General features: G+C 38.7%; 1 protein-coding gene across 1 annotated transcript in view; it reads left to right on the top strand.

Annotated features, from left to right (window-relative positions):
* Positions 1-15,634, top strand: part of HSD17B12 (hydroxysteroid 17-beta dehydrogenase 12) — a 130,425-nt gene that overhangs the window by 82,626 nt on the left and 32,165 nt on the right. Inside the window, exon 4 of the mRNA XM_034768754.1 lies at positions 13,552-13,662. Within this exon, the coding sequence (XP_034624645.1) occupies positions 13,552-13,662 (111 nt within the window). The remainder of the gene's footprint in view (positions 1-13,551; positions 13,663-15,634) is intronic.

The following is a 15,634-nucleotide window of genomic DNA, read 5'->3' as shown; positions in this document are numbered from 1 at the left end:
TGACACTCAGATCCCAGGTCTTTTACAGCCCAGCACCATACACAATCTCTTCTGGTACCAGTCAGCACAGAGGTCATGGTTTTTTTTTTTCTCACAGTCAGCTCAAGTTCTTACTTAGACAAGTGACCTTGAGGGTTGAGGAGGTGCCCATCATCTTCCTTCTCCATCCATCCAGCAGGTTTGATGAGACTGTCGAGAACCACGTGAAGACCATTGCCAAGCTGACCTTCAGAAACTGTCACCCCTTTCCATTAGCCTTAGGCGAACATAACAGCTGACAAATGAGTGTTGGACATCGTTGCTCACGACTACACCATCCAGTTCACTTCCCTGCTCCCAATCCTTCCCTGTTCTCCATCCTTCTTTGGGGTCCCTTCTTGTGAGCCCCTTTTACTAACAGAAGTGACCTTGTTACTTCATGTACAAGCTGTAAAAAAGGTTCTAAAGAGTACAGTGAAACTGAACAAATTTGTATCCCTCCCCAGATTTGGGATAGTAATGCTTGCCTCCGTCACTTCATCACTCCAAGCCCAGGACTGGTTTGTGGCTCTTGACTTATAGGATGCATACTACCACATCGCTGTTCCCTCAGCCCACAGAGGAAGTACCTAAGATCCAAGGTGGGGCTGAACCCTTATCAGTACAAACTACTCACCTTTAGACTCTTCATTGGACTGAATCTTCATAAAATGTCTAGACATAGTGGTAGCGTTCCTAAAAAAGAAGGGCATTCACATCTACCCATATCTCAATGATTTGTTAATCAGAGGCAAATCACATCAGGTACTCTGGTAGGCCTTAACTGTATCCTCTCTTTGTTTGCATGGCTGGGACTCCTGGTAAACTGAGAAGTTCTGTCACCCCATCTCAGATGTTAGTCAGGAGCTAGGCTAGATTCCACCGTACCCAGTGCTTACGTACCCCAAGACAGATTATTCATGCTCTGACTGTCACAGAGCACAGTGATTTCAAACCAAATGATGGTACTGATCAGATTGATGATGGTAGGCCACGTGTCTGAATGTACATATGTGACTGCTTGCCAGAATTCACCTGAGACCCACTACAGCTTTGGCTCAGGTCAGTCTACTGCATTGCAAAGCATCAGGTGACCAATCATGGTGCCACCCCATGTACTTGCAACACTGACCCAGGTGACTGCTTCCTGAAAATGTTTAGAAAGTGTCATTATTACCTTGTTAAGTTGTAGAGCTTGGGTTCCCACAGTTGTAGCACTTGTGACTTCTTAACCTCCTCAAGTTGGGCCCACATAAATGGCTTTATATTTTTCATACAGCATTATTTGCTCAAATTGCACTACCTGTTAGTGAGGCTCTGTTGGATCCTGCAAAAGTAATTTGGCATCATCAACAAAAATACAGCTGACCTGTAAAAGGGCTGTTAAGAAATATTATGTTCCATCTGAAGATTTGGAGTTTTTCTCATCCTTTTCCCAACTCCCTAGTTGTTGAGGCTGTACATGAATGTTGAAGGCAGCACCATGCTAAATCAATGCCATACGATAAAGATCAGAAGTGTCTTGATTTTTGTTTTGTCACAAATTATATCAATCTGTGATTCTACAGTTTAGAATTGCCAGCTATCAACCGTTGATAGTGAAATATTCTCACACCAACAACTCAAAGTTCAATTTATTTATTGAGCATCTACCACCAGAGCAGAGGGACCAATTCCAGGCAGTAATTACAGAGGGTCAGCTCCTTGCCAGAACATCTCTGCAGGTCTCTCTGGATGCTGCTGCCACAGCTGCTCACTCTATTTCTACATTGGTGGTCATGAGAAAGGTCTGTTGGCTTCAATTCCCAGGATTTCCAAGGGAGGTCCAGAATACAGTCCTCCTTCAACAGCTTAAAATTGTTTGTGGAGAATACAGATAAGTCTCAGCATATGTTAAAAGATTCCAAGGCCACTTTGTGCTCTCTGGGAATTTACATACCTGTGTGTAAAAGGAAATTTAGTAAGTCCTAGACAGCTCAGAGACCTCATGCTGCTCAGTTCTCACTCTGAGAGACCACCTTGCCCAAAGAAAAAGGTAGCGGTTCCAGAAAGAGACTGCCTGCTACACAGGCACTGACCTCACAACCCTCATCATCAAAACTGGTGTTTTGATGGGGTGCTCGAGGTGGTTCTTATCAGCTGCAATTGTTGATGTGCATTTCTCAATTTGGGGACCTCCTTTCTTGTTTCCAACAAGCTTGGGAGCATATCATTATATACAAATGGGTTTTGGATATCATATCAGCAGAATACTCCATGCTACTCTACCACCTTTATCTTTATTTCTGCCTTTCCTGAACCAGCATATCTACCGAACAGGCACAGTATGGATTTGCTGGTCATGATTCCTCAAGAAACCCTATACCCATTAAATTCCTGGGCGGAGCCATTTAAGGAGTTCATCCGAGTTCCCTTTTCAATGCCTCGAGCTTAAGTCTTTAGTGACGAAAAGCCTCCACTCGCACTTCTCCATCCTCCTCTTGACCAGCTGAAAATTCAAGGAATATGGTCTTCTCAGGAGGCCATCCTATTTATAAACATTCTAGAGCTCAGGTCATATGACTAGCATCAAGGCTTTCTTGTCTCTTCGGAGCTTAACCGTCCAAGTGGTGACAGATAACATTACAGCAATGCTCTATGTCAACAGACGGGAAGTCAAGATCCTCTTCACTCTGTCAAGAAACCAGACATCTTTGTGATTGCAGAATCTGTTATCAAATTACACAAATTTCTCTCCACCTACCTGGTCCATGGAACATCCTGGCATACCAACTCAGCAGAGATTTTTCTGAAAACCATGAATAGTTCCTCAAAGACTTAAGTCCTCCACAACATCTTTCGTGGGTGGGGGTTTCCAAAAGTTAGGCCTATTTGCAACATATCACAACACACATTTAACATTTTCCTCCGGAGGGGCATGAGCCCACTCTGACAGGTGCTTCCTCATCCCGTGGACTCCAGAATTACTGTGTGCCTTTCTGTTCATGCCTATGATACTCGGGGCTTTGAGGAAGCAGAGGAAGGATATAGATCACATCATGATAGCCCTGGTATGGGCCAGGCAGTTTTGGTGGCTGGTGAATGTATCAGCACATCCACCAATCATCTTACGGATTCCGCCCAACCTGCTGCTACAGAACGTGGTGGAGCAGTTGAAGCCAATCTCGTTAGGGAGCAAGGAGAGAAGCTGGGCAGATCCTGTACTTATTTTCTGCTGATTGGTTTGATGTTGGGTAGATGAGTGTTTTGGGGCGCCTGGACCCTTCAAAGGCTGCACGGGAAACTTTCCTTTCTTCCCTTTCCGGTTCTGTCATTGTAGATGTGACGGTCACTGAGGCCTAGGAAAAGCATTGTTTGTAAACAAACAGCAAGTGGTAAATAACTAAGGTCTAAATCACTTTGCATTGAGTTGGCTTGTATAAAAGCATAAATATATAGCTACACTATTGTCCATTTTCACTTAATGTGCTGTGCACTTTAACAAAAATATCCGAACTAAAATGATGCTTTCTATTTGCTGGCCTTGCACAATTATTATGTAGTGCTAGTTATAAAAGACTAACAAAGCATTGCTGTCAAATTCTAGCTCTGAAAAAGTGGTTTCTATATTGAAACTTACAGGAAAAATAGCTACTATATCTTTGAGGGTACACTAACAATTAAGATGTTCCAAAGGCGCATTTTTTTAGTTTAATAGCCACACCACCTAGTTTCTGATATTGTATAGTATGGGGCTTAGCAAATGTTTGTTAAATAGCTTCAAAAAATAAAATAAACCTTTCCAAACATGGTGTAAGTTTTTGTTTGTTTGTTTTAAAAGGACACTTTCAACTTGAATCTCATGAAATTGATTAACTTTTTTAAAATTGATGTGGCTTTCAACCTTTCCAGACTACTATATCCCTTTCAGGAATCTGATTTGTCTTGCATATCATAAGTTTCACCTCACTTAAAAACTACTTGCTTACTTTCTCATTTTTACCATATAATTGTAAAATAAAGCATCTGGAATATAAATATTGTACTTACATTTCAGTGTATAGTATATAGAGCAGTATAAACAAGTCATTGTATGACATTTTAGTGTGTACTGACTTTACTAGTGCTTGTCATGAAGCCTGTTGTAAAACTTGGCAAATATCTAGATGAGCTGATGTACCCCCTGGACTAGGTTTTGTTTTTGTAATTAGGAAAAAAGGGTATACTGCTTAAACAATTCCTTAAAATATAAGTACCTTCTCCTTTGTTGCTAAAGGCCTTTTCAGGTAGGGTTCTTCTTGCTAACTGATTTTCCACGGAGATTCAGAAATTGACTCAAAATCAAATACACCAAGAATACTGAACGCCATCTTTTGTTAATCATAGATGTTACTTATAACATTGATAGGTACCACATTTTCAGAGAGGATTTTTTTTTTTCAAGTTGATGGTGTCCATTTTAATGAAAATAATTGCTTTAGAATTCTGGTTTTAAATGCACATACGGTTTTATACAGTCTAGCAAGCAGACAATAGTACAAAAGGTAAGAAGGAATAATTAAAGGGCATATGATGTGATGTGCCCTTTCAGACGTAATCAAACTAAAAATAGACATTAATTAGCATGAAGAAGCTATCTGGAAGCAGCAGTGTGATAGCTAAAAACACCTTAGAGGGGCAGTTAAAATTATGTTGGGGGGGAGGGGGAAGAGGGAAATTCGTAACATTGTCCATCACAATCCACCAAATGGTGTTGAGCTGGAAGCTGTAATCTTCCTGAAAACACTACTTGTAAAAGAGCTAAAGTATTTCCCTAAGCCACTTATGTGAGTATATGCAAATTTATATATGCAGAATTTTACATTTTAAAGTGGGACTATATTTGAAAAAGTCACTAACACCAGAAGATTCTTACTAGGTAGATAGGCACAATTTTTTGGTTATATTTACTACATCCGCGAGATTAAATGGGAATGGAAGGGAAAGTAGTGGAATATTCCTAGTCTCTAACTATACTCAGGGCACTTCAAATGCCAATAAGGCTTGGATCAGATTGTGCAGATCTTTGTAATATGATTCTTGTACGCTTTGATCAGCTGAAATAACTATGGTGACACTTTACTTTGAAGCATGATGATGACTTAACAGGCATTGGGATGAATAGAGGAAGTTCATATGCGGAGCTATTGTTACAGGCTATTTGTAGACTCTGGCAGACAAACTTAATCAATTTACACTTTATATTTTCACTTATCTTTGTAATTATAAGGGCTAAGCATTTTTATTTTTATGAAAGCTTACAGTCTGGGGCACAAGAATTGGTTTATTGTTTGTAAAGCCTTTTTGATACAAAGTGTTACATATGTTCATTAATCTAGTATTTACTATGAAATCCTTGCCTTTTTGCTGATCTGAGACTTTAAAAGCTAGCTTTCAAAAATGTATGTCCGTAACTGACACGTTAATGTAATGGAATTTTGGGGATAGCAAACAGAGTCGAGTATAAATAAATAAAAAATAAAATAAGAAAATGACGTACAAGAACTGTTCACGTGCACATTGTAACAACTCAGATTCCCAATAGGGCTCAAGAGCCTGTGGCTCTTGTGACTTAGAAACACATTTTATTCCAACATATTTATTTGAAGAATGAGGAGTATGTGAGAAATTAATAAAAATCTAGCTTCAGCTTTCAAAATGTATTGTTCTAAATAACTAGTTACACAGACAATTGCAGAGAGCTTCTGACCTCCTTACACACACTTTTGAATAATTGTTCCACTGCTTATGTTAACACTAAGGGAATGTGTAAACTTGGAGCTGGGGGTCTGATTCCTAGTTGACATAGACATGCTTGCACTAGCACGCATCAAGCTAGTGTGCTCAAAATACCACTGTAGCATGGGTAGCTGTGAGCAGTGGGGTTCAGGCAGATTTGTACTTAGGGTGACTAGCTTGTGCTGCTGCTCGCTGCTGCCCATCCAACCTCCGCTGTGCTGCTATTTTTAGCACACTAGCTTGCTGAGAGCTAGCATGAATGTGTCTCTAAGCTGGGAATCACACTCCTAGCTCCAAGTGTAGACATACCCTAATCTTTCTCACTTGTTTAGCCTGTGTTGAAAAATTGTTGTTACTCTTTTGATGCAAACTGTCTTTAAAGTTATCTATTTAGGTGATATGTCTAGCTCAGGGGTCAGCAACCTTTCAGAAGTGGTGTGCCGAGTCTTCATGTATTCACTCTAATTTAATTTAAGGTTTCGCGTGCCAGTAATACATTTTAACATTTTAATGTTTTTAGAAGGTCTCTTTCTATAAGTCTATAATATATAACTAAACTATTGTTGTATGTAAAGTAAATAAGGTTTTTAAAATGTTTAAGAAGCTTCATATAAAATTAAATTAAAATGTAGAGCCCACCGGACCGGTGGCAGGACCCGGGCAGTGTGAGTGCCACTGAAAATCAGCTCGCGTGCCACAGGTTGCCTACCCCTGGTCTAGCTAGTGCGGTATACATGGCAATGTTGTATATACAGTGAATTCCACTGGTATGAATTGAAACCAGAAATATTTTCTGGTACTTGACCAAAATATACTTACCTTCTAAATTTAACATAGCAAGCTTTCTTAAATCTTACCCAGGCATCTCATTATATGTTATGTGCTGAAACTGATACTATATGACATCCCTACGTGGAGCCTTCTGTTGCAAAACAAGCACAGACTGAACTGTTCTATCAACTATAATTTATTTCAACTTCTGTTTATTCCTTAGGTTACCAGTACTGCACTGTAGAGTTGTATGGAAACATCTGTAACTTAGTAGGCGTCTTGGTAGAAATGCTAGCATACCTGCTATTACATGGACTAGCCAAATTAATGTGCTTTAGTCTGCATCTTCAATTAGGGCAGCAGCATTAGTGTTGCTATTCCACAGCTGGCACTAAGCCATGTGGGAGTGTATTGCACCATAGCCAGACACTAGATGGTATCTCTTAATTAAAATACTTGGCTGTGTTTGTTTGTGTAGTTTCTTTAAAGCAGTAAGTGGTCTACAGAACTGATTATTGATTTAAAAAAAAAAAAGTTTGAATCCCATTTTGTTATATTGAGATAGCAGATGTTTGGGATGTTTTTCCATTTCCCCTAAATCAGTTCTTTTACTAAGTGGTTCAGAAATTAATGTTTTGTGTGTAGCTTTCATGGCTTAGACAATTAGCTGTCTGGTAGCCAGAGAAGTGGACACAGACTTTAAATGTTTCATAGCAGTATTTCTAATGCAAAAAAGGTAGAGCTTGCTCTTATGGTTGGGATCAGGAAGTACAGTACTCTCAATTTACTTCCTAAGGTTAGTATGCTGTGACTGACAGTCATTTGGTAACTTGCTGCCTGGGGTGAAAGAAGTCCTGGCAGCTAAATGTAATCATTAGGAAGAATGTTTAATTTGGGGGAGAGGGCTTGCATTTCACTAGCTCCTTGGTGCCCTAATCAAGGATTGGGTTTGTTGTGCACTGTACAAAAACAATCTCTCCCCCCGCCCCCCAGAGAGTTTACATATAGGTTTAATATAACACAGCAGATGAATGCAACTGACAAATTAGAGATATAGAGAAAGAGGAGGACAAGACAACAGTAACATTTCTCAGAGTAACAGCCGTGTTAGTCTCTAAGGTGCTCAAGTACTCCTGTTCTTCTTAGTAACATTTCTAGCTTTCTCTAAAATGTTCCTACAGCCCTAAGCAGACCTGGATAGATGACAGGACCTTCAGGGTCAAATGTTTGGATGAGAAGATGGTGTAAATAAAGGGTTGTGAGTTTTTAGGCAGCAGCAAACTTCTTAGGAAAAGACCACCTTATATAGAAGGGATGAGGTCCTTCTTGATAAATCCCTTTGCCCATCCATTCCAGCCCCAACCTTTAGAAGTGGAACCAAACTTCTAATATCAAGATTATCAAAGTTGTGGAGAGCTATTAAAACTACGAGTTAGAGGTGTGGTGTAGGTAAGCCAATAGGTGCTGAAGAGTCCTTGGAGTAGACAGAGAGAGATTGGCTAGGGATATTAAAAAGGAAATTCTGTATCTGGTTAAAAAAATTGGTCCAATTATAACTCCTCTGGAAGAGGGACAGATTGAAAGCAGCACATAGGTGTAGGCTACAATGAAGTATGTGGGAAAATAGTTAAATATACATAAACACACTAAAAAAGAAACTACAAATATCTATCCCAGTGCAAAAAACTTACAAGCAGAAATAGGTGAATTAGTTTGAGAAGCAATGGAAGAGAACCTTGAGATAATATGCATAATATGGAATGTGGTGAACTGACAAAAATAATGGAATGCTGTAGTACCTGGAGATAAACTAGACCTGAACTTTCATGTTTGTGTATATCCAAGTAAGATTTATGCAGAATTGCACTTTAGAAGATATGGCCCATGTTGATTTTGTATTTATTTGCCTTTTCCTATAGTAACAGTATAAAATAGTTAACAGTTAAAAACCCTTATACTACAGTTAAATATTTTTTGGAGGTTATAGTTGTTGTCTGTGGAAATAATATTGATCGTCTACAGAGCAAATGCTTTTAGTTTAAGATTTACAATAAACAAGATATAAGTTGTTTAGAAGTAAACATGGAATTACAGGCCCTAAAATGGGATTGAGAGACCATTGCAAACGGGATTGATTTAGTTTTTGGTGCAGGCTGTTCACAGATTCCTTCACTAGTACATTTTGTGTCTTGGTGATTAATGTTCACAGTTTTTGTGACTTCACTAATGGTTTAATCACCATGAAATTTGGCTGGGTCAGAGGGGCTGCTTAAGGGTAAGAACATCTGTTTAAGTAGAGAAATTGTTGGGACCTTGGTATAAGATTTTATCAAGAAAGTCCAGAGAGCTAACATTCTAAGGATAAAAGTAGGCATGTAAAAGGTTAAGTGGTAAGCATTAGGCTTACTGTTAACCCCGGAGGCCCCGTGCTGGCCGGAGTACGGCTGGCCGGAGCAGCCCCAGCTGCATTGGGCTGGCTGGCCGGCCAGCGGAACCCCAGCCTCGTCCAGGCCGGCGGGATCCCGGCCCCAGCCCCCACCGTATCAGGCTGGCTGGAGCAACCTCAGTTAATTGGTTAAATGATATAATTTTAATAGCTAACCGGTTGACTTTTTAAACTGATATTTACATCCTTAGATACAAGCATTTTTATTTAAACAGCGAGCCACCACCACCATCACTGTGGGGAATAGCGTAGGAAGAGTCTTGAGGGAAAATACTCAGCAGGTATAACGCAGACTTTTCTAGTCATGAGGTGGGTAGCATGAAGAGGCAAATGAAGCAGGTACTGGGGGTAGATGAAGAGAGCTGAGATCTGGGTAGGGTTGAAGTTGTGAAGAACCTAGAAGGAGCAAAGAAGCAGCCTGAACTTAGTGCAGAAGCAAATTAGAAGCCTGTGTACAAGTTTCAGGAGGATTGGTGATGATCAGAGGAAGACTTGGCATCGATAGCCTGGAGGATTCAGAGGGATGAGAGGTGGGGAGGGCAACCAGCGAGAAGCTACTATCATTAAGATGTGAGGTGTCCAAATATAAACCAGGGTTGCACAGTAGGGATGAAGTGGAAAAGTTAATTGTAGTTATCATTGAGGAAGTAGAGGATGTGTTGAGATTCAGGAGATGTGGTTCAATAGAGGACTGCCTAAGGAATTGAAGTATTCAGGAATACCATGTGTTAATCCACTAGTGTTGTTTGAAATCTGGACTACTATTCGAAACATCTGTATTTGTTACAAGCTGTTGGTGGGCTGATGTAGTATAACTGGCTTACTGGGTATTAACTGATTCACCTTCGAAGAGGTAATACCATCTTAATAAGATAGTGTTGAAAGAGAGAAAATAAAAATAAAAAACCCTTGAACCATTTCTGACCCCATCTTAAATATTTGTCTTGAGTTGGGTAGTGATGTGACCTTGAATATACCTGTTGAACAGAACATAAATTCCAATACTAAAGTAATTTTTACTGTAGATATTAACTTTACTGTTTTTCATTTTTCATTGTATTGCTTCTTCTGGCTTCACATTATAGAAGATGATACACATTAGTTATAGCTGCATAGTTTAATCATTGTAAATCCATTTCTTTAAGGACTTGCTAATTTTCATAAGCTTTGAAGACCGATTGCATGGAAAAGCTACCATCAGTGATATAGAACTTCATAATTATCTCCATTCAGCATCAGGTCTTAGCTTTTTTGCTTACCTCTTTTGTCATTCAGTATCTTTGTATGCTTTTATAAACCTTTTTTTGTTTTGTTTTTAAAGACTCCCCCAAGTATTGCTAATAGGGCAGTCAAGCAATTAAAAGAATTAATCGTGATTAATCACGCTGTTAAACAACTATAGAATACCATTTATTTTAAATATTTTTGGATGTTTACTACATTTTCAAATATATTAATTGTACAGTGCTCACTTTATATTTTTTATTGCAAATTGCACTGTAAACAAAAAAATTGTTTTTCAATTCATCTCATACAAGTACTGTCGTGCACTCTCTTTATCATGAAAGTTGAACTTACAAATGTAGAATTATGTACAAAAAGTCCTGCATTCAAAAACAAAACAGTGTAAAACTTTAGAGCCTACAAGTCCACTCAGTCCTACTTCTTGGTCAGCTAATCAAGCAGACAAACAAGGTTGGTTACAATTTGCAGGAGATAATGCTGCATGCTTCTTGTTTACAATGTCACCCGAAAGTGAGAACAGGCGTTCGCATGGCACTGTTGTAGCTGGCATTGCAAGATATTTACATGCCAGATGCGCTAAAGATTCCTATGTCCTTTCATGCTTCAACCACCATTCCAGAGGACATGCGTCCATGCTGATGATGGGATCTGCTTGATAACAATCCAAAGCAGTGCGGATTAACACATGTTCATTTTCATCATCTGCTGTGAAAATGTTCTTAAAACAAACATGTGCTGGGTCATCATCCGAGACTGCTCTAACATGAAATATATACAGAATGCGGGTAAAACAGAGCAGGAGACATACAATTCTCTCCCCAAGGAGTATAGTCACAAATTTAATGGACACTTTTTTTTTTTTTTTTTTTAATGAGCATCATCAGCATGGAAACATGTCTTCTGGAATGGTGGCTGAAGCATGGAAGGGGCATACAAATGTTTAGCATATCTGGCATGTGAATACCTGTTCTGACTTTCAGGTGACATTGTAAATAAGAAGCAGGCAGCAGTATCTCCCATCAATACAAACAAACTTGTTTGTCTTAGCGATTGGCAGAATAAGAAGTAGGACTGAGTGGACTTGTAGGCTCTAAAGTTTTACACTGTTTTGTTTTTGAGTACTGTTATGTAACCACAAAAATCTGCATTTGTAAGTTACACTTTCACGATACAGAGATTTTCAGGTCTTGTATGAGGTGAATTGAAAAATACTGTTTCTTTTGTTTATCATTTTTACAGTGCATATATTTGTAATAAAAAATCATAAAGTGAGCACTGTGCACTTTGTATTCTGTGTTGTAATTGAAATCAATATTGAAAATGTAAAAAAATCCAAAAATATTTAATAAATGTCAGTTGGTATTCTACTATTATAAGTGCGATTAATCACAATTAATTTTTTAAATCGTGATTACATTTTTTGAGTTAATCGCATGAGTTAACTGCGATTGACAGCCCTAACTGCTAAACAAAACCTAATGAAAAATACTTTGAGGAATGTAAGAAGTGAGTCATTAGTGATGGTGTCTGGCTTGTTTAAATAATGTGCATTTCATAGAGCCCCTTAATGGCAATGAAAATTGCTGAAAATACTGTAAAACAATAAAGACTGTACGTATGCAGTAATGTCCTGTTTTGATGCTTCATCCACCCAAACCACTTGTCCACATTTGATACATTTGTTCCCTTTAATTCACTTCCTGTAGGATTTCACATCTGTATGTTTTTAACATTCGAACAGATGTGTTCAAAAATAGAATCTCTTCAACATCTTTTTACTGAGAAGGGGGAAGGTGAACTTGATTTTCTTCTGACACGATCACAAGACTGCTGCTGCAGTAGGGGCTTAATGCTGTTTACGTCGTCATTTTACATAGCAACATCTCCCTAGGGATTTTTAAACAATGCAGCTGTTCATGAAAGATGAAGAGGGGGAAAAATAGTTGCATCTGCCATTAGGGTTATTAAAAAAAAAAAAAAAAAAAAAAGCCGCAAGCAAAACATTGAGTGCAGTAGATTCATGATTCTGCATGAATGGACAACAGAATCATGGGAGCTGCTATTTTTTTTTCTTGAATGGAAGAGAGCATCATGGGAATGTGGCTGCTTCTAATCTTTTTGTGAATGATTCTTTTCCATTTAAATTGGCACCATTTTTATGAATGATTTAAAATATTTTTTCCGCAACTATTCTTTAAAATGTGCATAAATTACTGAAGGAACACTAAAATAGTGCTTTTTTCATCTAATTTAGACTATTTTGGTCACTACCTTTTGTTTTGCTGATGTCCAAGATGGCATTGTGCTGATTTTAATTTAATGTAATTACACCTCTACCCCGATATAACGCTGTCCTCAGGAGCCAAAAAATCTTACTGCATTATAGGTGAAACTGCGTTCTATCGAACTTGCTTTGATCCGCCAGAGTGCGTAGCCCCGCCCCCCCGGAGCACTGCTTTACCGCGTTGTATCTGAATTCGTGTTATATCGGGTCGTGTTATATTGGGGTAGAGGTGTAATTTAACTTGATGGAAAGAGAATTAGACTACAGAAATATTTTATCCTTAAATCTTGAATAAAATGTCAGAAATTATAACAATGTAATTTGTTCCACCATGCTGCAAGAGTGGAAGTGACACTATGTTGAAGGTTTTTGTTGGCCTTGTGTAAACTGTAGTTGTATCTTTTTTTTTCCTACTTTCTTTCCTCTGTGCTCTTCTGGCTCCTTGGTTTCTTAAACATCAAAAGAGTCAGGGTTAGGGGTGGAGATGTAGGGCAACAGGAATCTGCGTACACTTAAGCTGCAGCACGTTCTGCACAAATAGTCTTTTGCTAATGTTAGTGAGCCACTTAAACTGCATAAATATTTGAAGTACAATGGTCCCTGATCCCATTGCACTTCAACTCTCAACATGTAACAGATACACGAAATTTGCTTCTAACTTTTGGTTGTTGTGTGGTCTGTATTAACCTGTGTAATTTGCTAACTCCCTGGACCCTCATGAACAGAAGGTGCTGAATCTTTCGAGGTTCTTGTGGTGAGAGAGTACTAGTTGTATGCGTCTTTAAAGAGTTGGAAGATTTTAATGGTACGCTGAAAGTTTATGCATAAATCAAAAAAACAACCTAACAGTAGAACACTTGCCCTTGATAAATGAATGTGACACTGTATAACAATGTTTTGAACTAACAGTATAGTAGTTTGTCTTAAACCATAATGACTTCAGTATCCTTCATATTTTTAAAATTGGAATGGCCAAGTCCTTTAACTTAACTGTATTCAACTTTTTTGGTTTGTTTTTGTTATTTTTCAGAAGAGAAATTCAAAGTGGAAACAAAAATTATTGCCGCAGACTTTGGTGAGAGAGAAGATATTTACAGTAGAATTGAAGCAGGACTGGAAGGCCTTGAGATTGGTGTTTTAGGTTTGTATCTGATCTGTTTCTAGATTTTTACGTGCTGGAGATTTTTGTCTTGGTATCCCTAGTAGTTTGCTCCCCTCTGCCCCAGTATTAAAGTTTATTGAAACCAGCCTGCAAAAGCTGTGGATATGACTGAGCTGAAAAAAGTGAAGTGACTGCATTCTAGATAGTTCTTATTATGGCCCTGATGCCTAAAAAGCATCCCTATTCAGGAGAGCACTTACTCCTGTACTTCAGTTCTTTTCTGAATCAGGGTTCTTCTGATGATGCATTTTTGGATGCTTTATTTTTATTTATATTACTAAAGGCTCACCTTCGACTCTGTGCCTTTAATACTTTAAATACTCAGCTATCTAACCTAGTAGCAGATTGGAAGCTAACCAGATCCCAAGATTATGAACTTTCTAAACCAGAACAAATACATATGGAATAGTTTTGCATTTCAGAAAAAAAATCAATAATATTTCTTAGGCGTAGGTAATCCTGGATTTCTGTAGCCTCAAATTGGGGCGGTCTGTGCTAGCTCTGTGGTATCCATTGCAAATGTCCCAAGGTTCTTGAGCTGCTTAAACTGTCTGTTGGCAGTTGTAAAGTGTGTTGCCTTTAAGAGGGCACCAGCACCTACTAGGGCAATTCTTTTTTTTTTCCCCCCCAGATAATGTGATAACCCATTGTCTCTTTAAAACTGGCAATTTACAGATTCAGATTATGGCTAATCCATAAAGGCAGTATTTTACTGATTGCCAGAACATCAAGTTTGTTTTAAAGATGCAAGGCAGCGTTATAGATTTCTGTGACATTAATTGCTGTCCAAGGTCCATGTTCAATCTTCTGCCAATACGTACTGTCCGTATGGGTGCCTGAGAAGACCCCTAACCAAGCTAATTAGGCACTTAGCTACACAGTGCGTATTCTTCTTTGGAGCCTCACTTGGGCTGATATGCAGGAGTAATTTGGTGGCAGCTCAGTACTCACTATTGCACGATAGGGTTCCTTGCACTGTGTCCTGGTTACTTTTAACCTTTCACTTATATACACCATAGTCTGCATCTACACTGGGCAGAATCAAGACCCCTGTGATTGCAAAGTCATAGCACAACTTTGGACAAAAGTATTTACAGATTAAAATCCTTGTAAACTCGTTTTTATTTGGAAGTTACTTCTCACCCACATGTAAAGGCTAGAGTTTGCATAATGTTTTGCTGTGTGTTCAAAACAGCATCTGTCAGTGACTTTGAACATGTGCTAACTGCAGCAATATGTTAAAGAAGCAGAGATGAGAGATTTTCCTTGCACCACTTTAAATAGTGGGCTTCTTAAATGAAATTTGACAAACTTGACACTCTCCAGGTCAGCAAACTCAACTTTTTAGGTAAATACACAATTTTCTGTCACTTTCCATCTGGTTTCAATTTTATTTTAAAAAAAAATTTAGTTAATTTTAAGATGGCTACAAAATTTACTAATGAGAGCCACCAATGATGAGGGCTGCACTCCTACCACCGCCAATTCCAGTACTGAACTGAGTGTGAGCAGGTGAAAGCAAAGCCAAGGGCATGACTGACTAGGTTTCTTGTAAACTTCCCTCTATTTCCTGCTCACAAAAATGGACCAGGCAGACAAGTCAGGAAAATTCCTCAAGTTCTGTGTTGATGCCCATGATCATTCCTGTGGATGAGGTGGTACTCTGAACATGAGATGCCCAAAATTGTTAGCTCTATCAAGTGATTTGCTATGCTCATGTTTTGTGGAAATCTTTATAAAATCACCATCAATTTCAAACTAGTTTTGCTTGCATACATTTCACAGATGAATCCCTGACCGTCCTTTTTGCTAGCAGAGCCAGGCTTTGGGTTCCATAAAGGAGAATTGCATTTTTAAAGTTGGCTTCTAGTTTTTCCCTTGCAGATAGCCCTGGAAATGGAAATGGATTGCTAAAATTGAAAAGATTACATAGTTGGTCTCCATTCTGCAG

This window comes from Trachemys scripta, chromosome 4, assembly GCF_013100865.1.
Source record: "Trachemys scripta elegans isolate TJP31775 chromosome 4, CAS_Tse_1.0, whole genome shotgun sequence".
Taxonomy (NCBI): domain Eukaryota; kingdom Metazoa; phylum Chordata; order Testudines; family Emydidae; genus Trachemys; species Trachemys scripta.
This window is presented reverse-complemented; position numbering and strand designations above follow the sequence as displayed.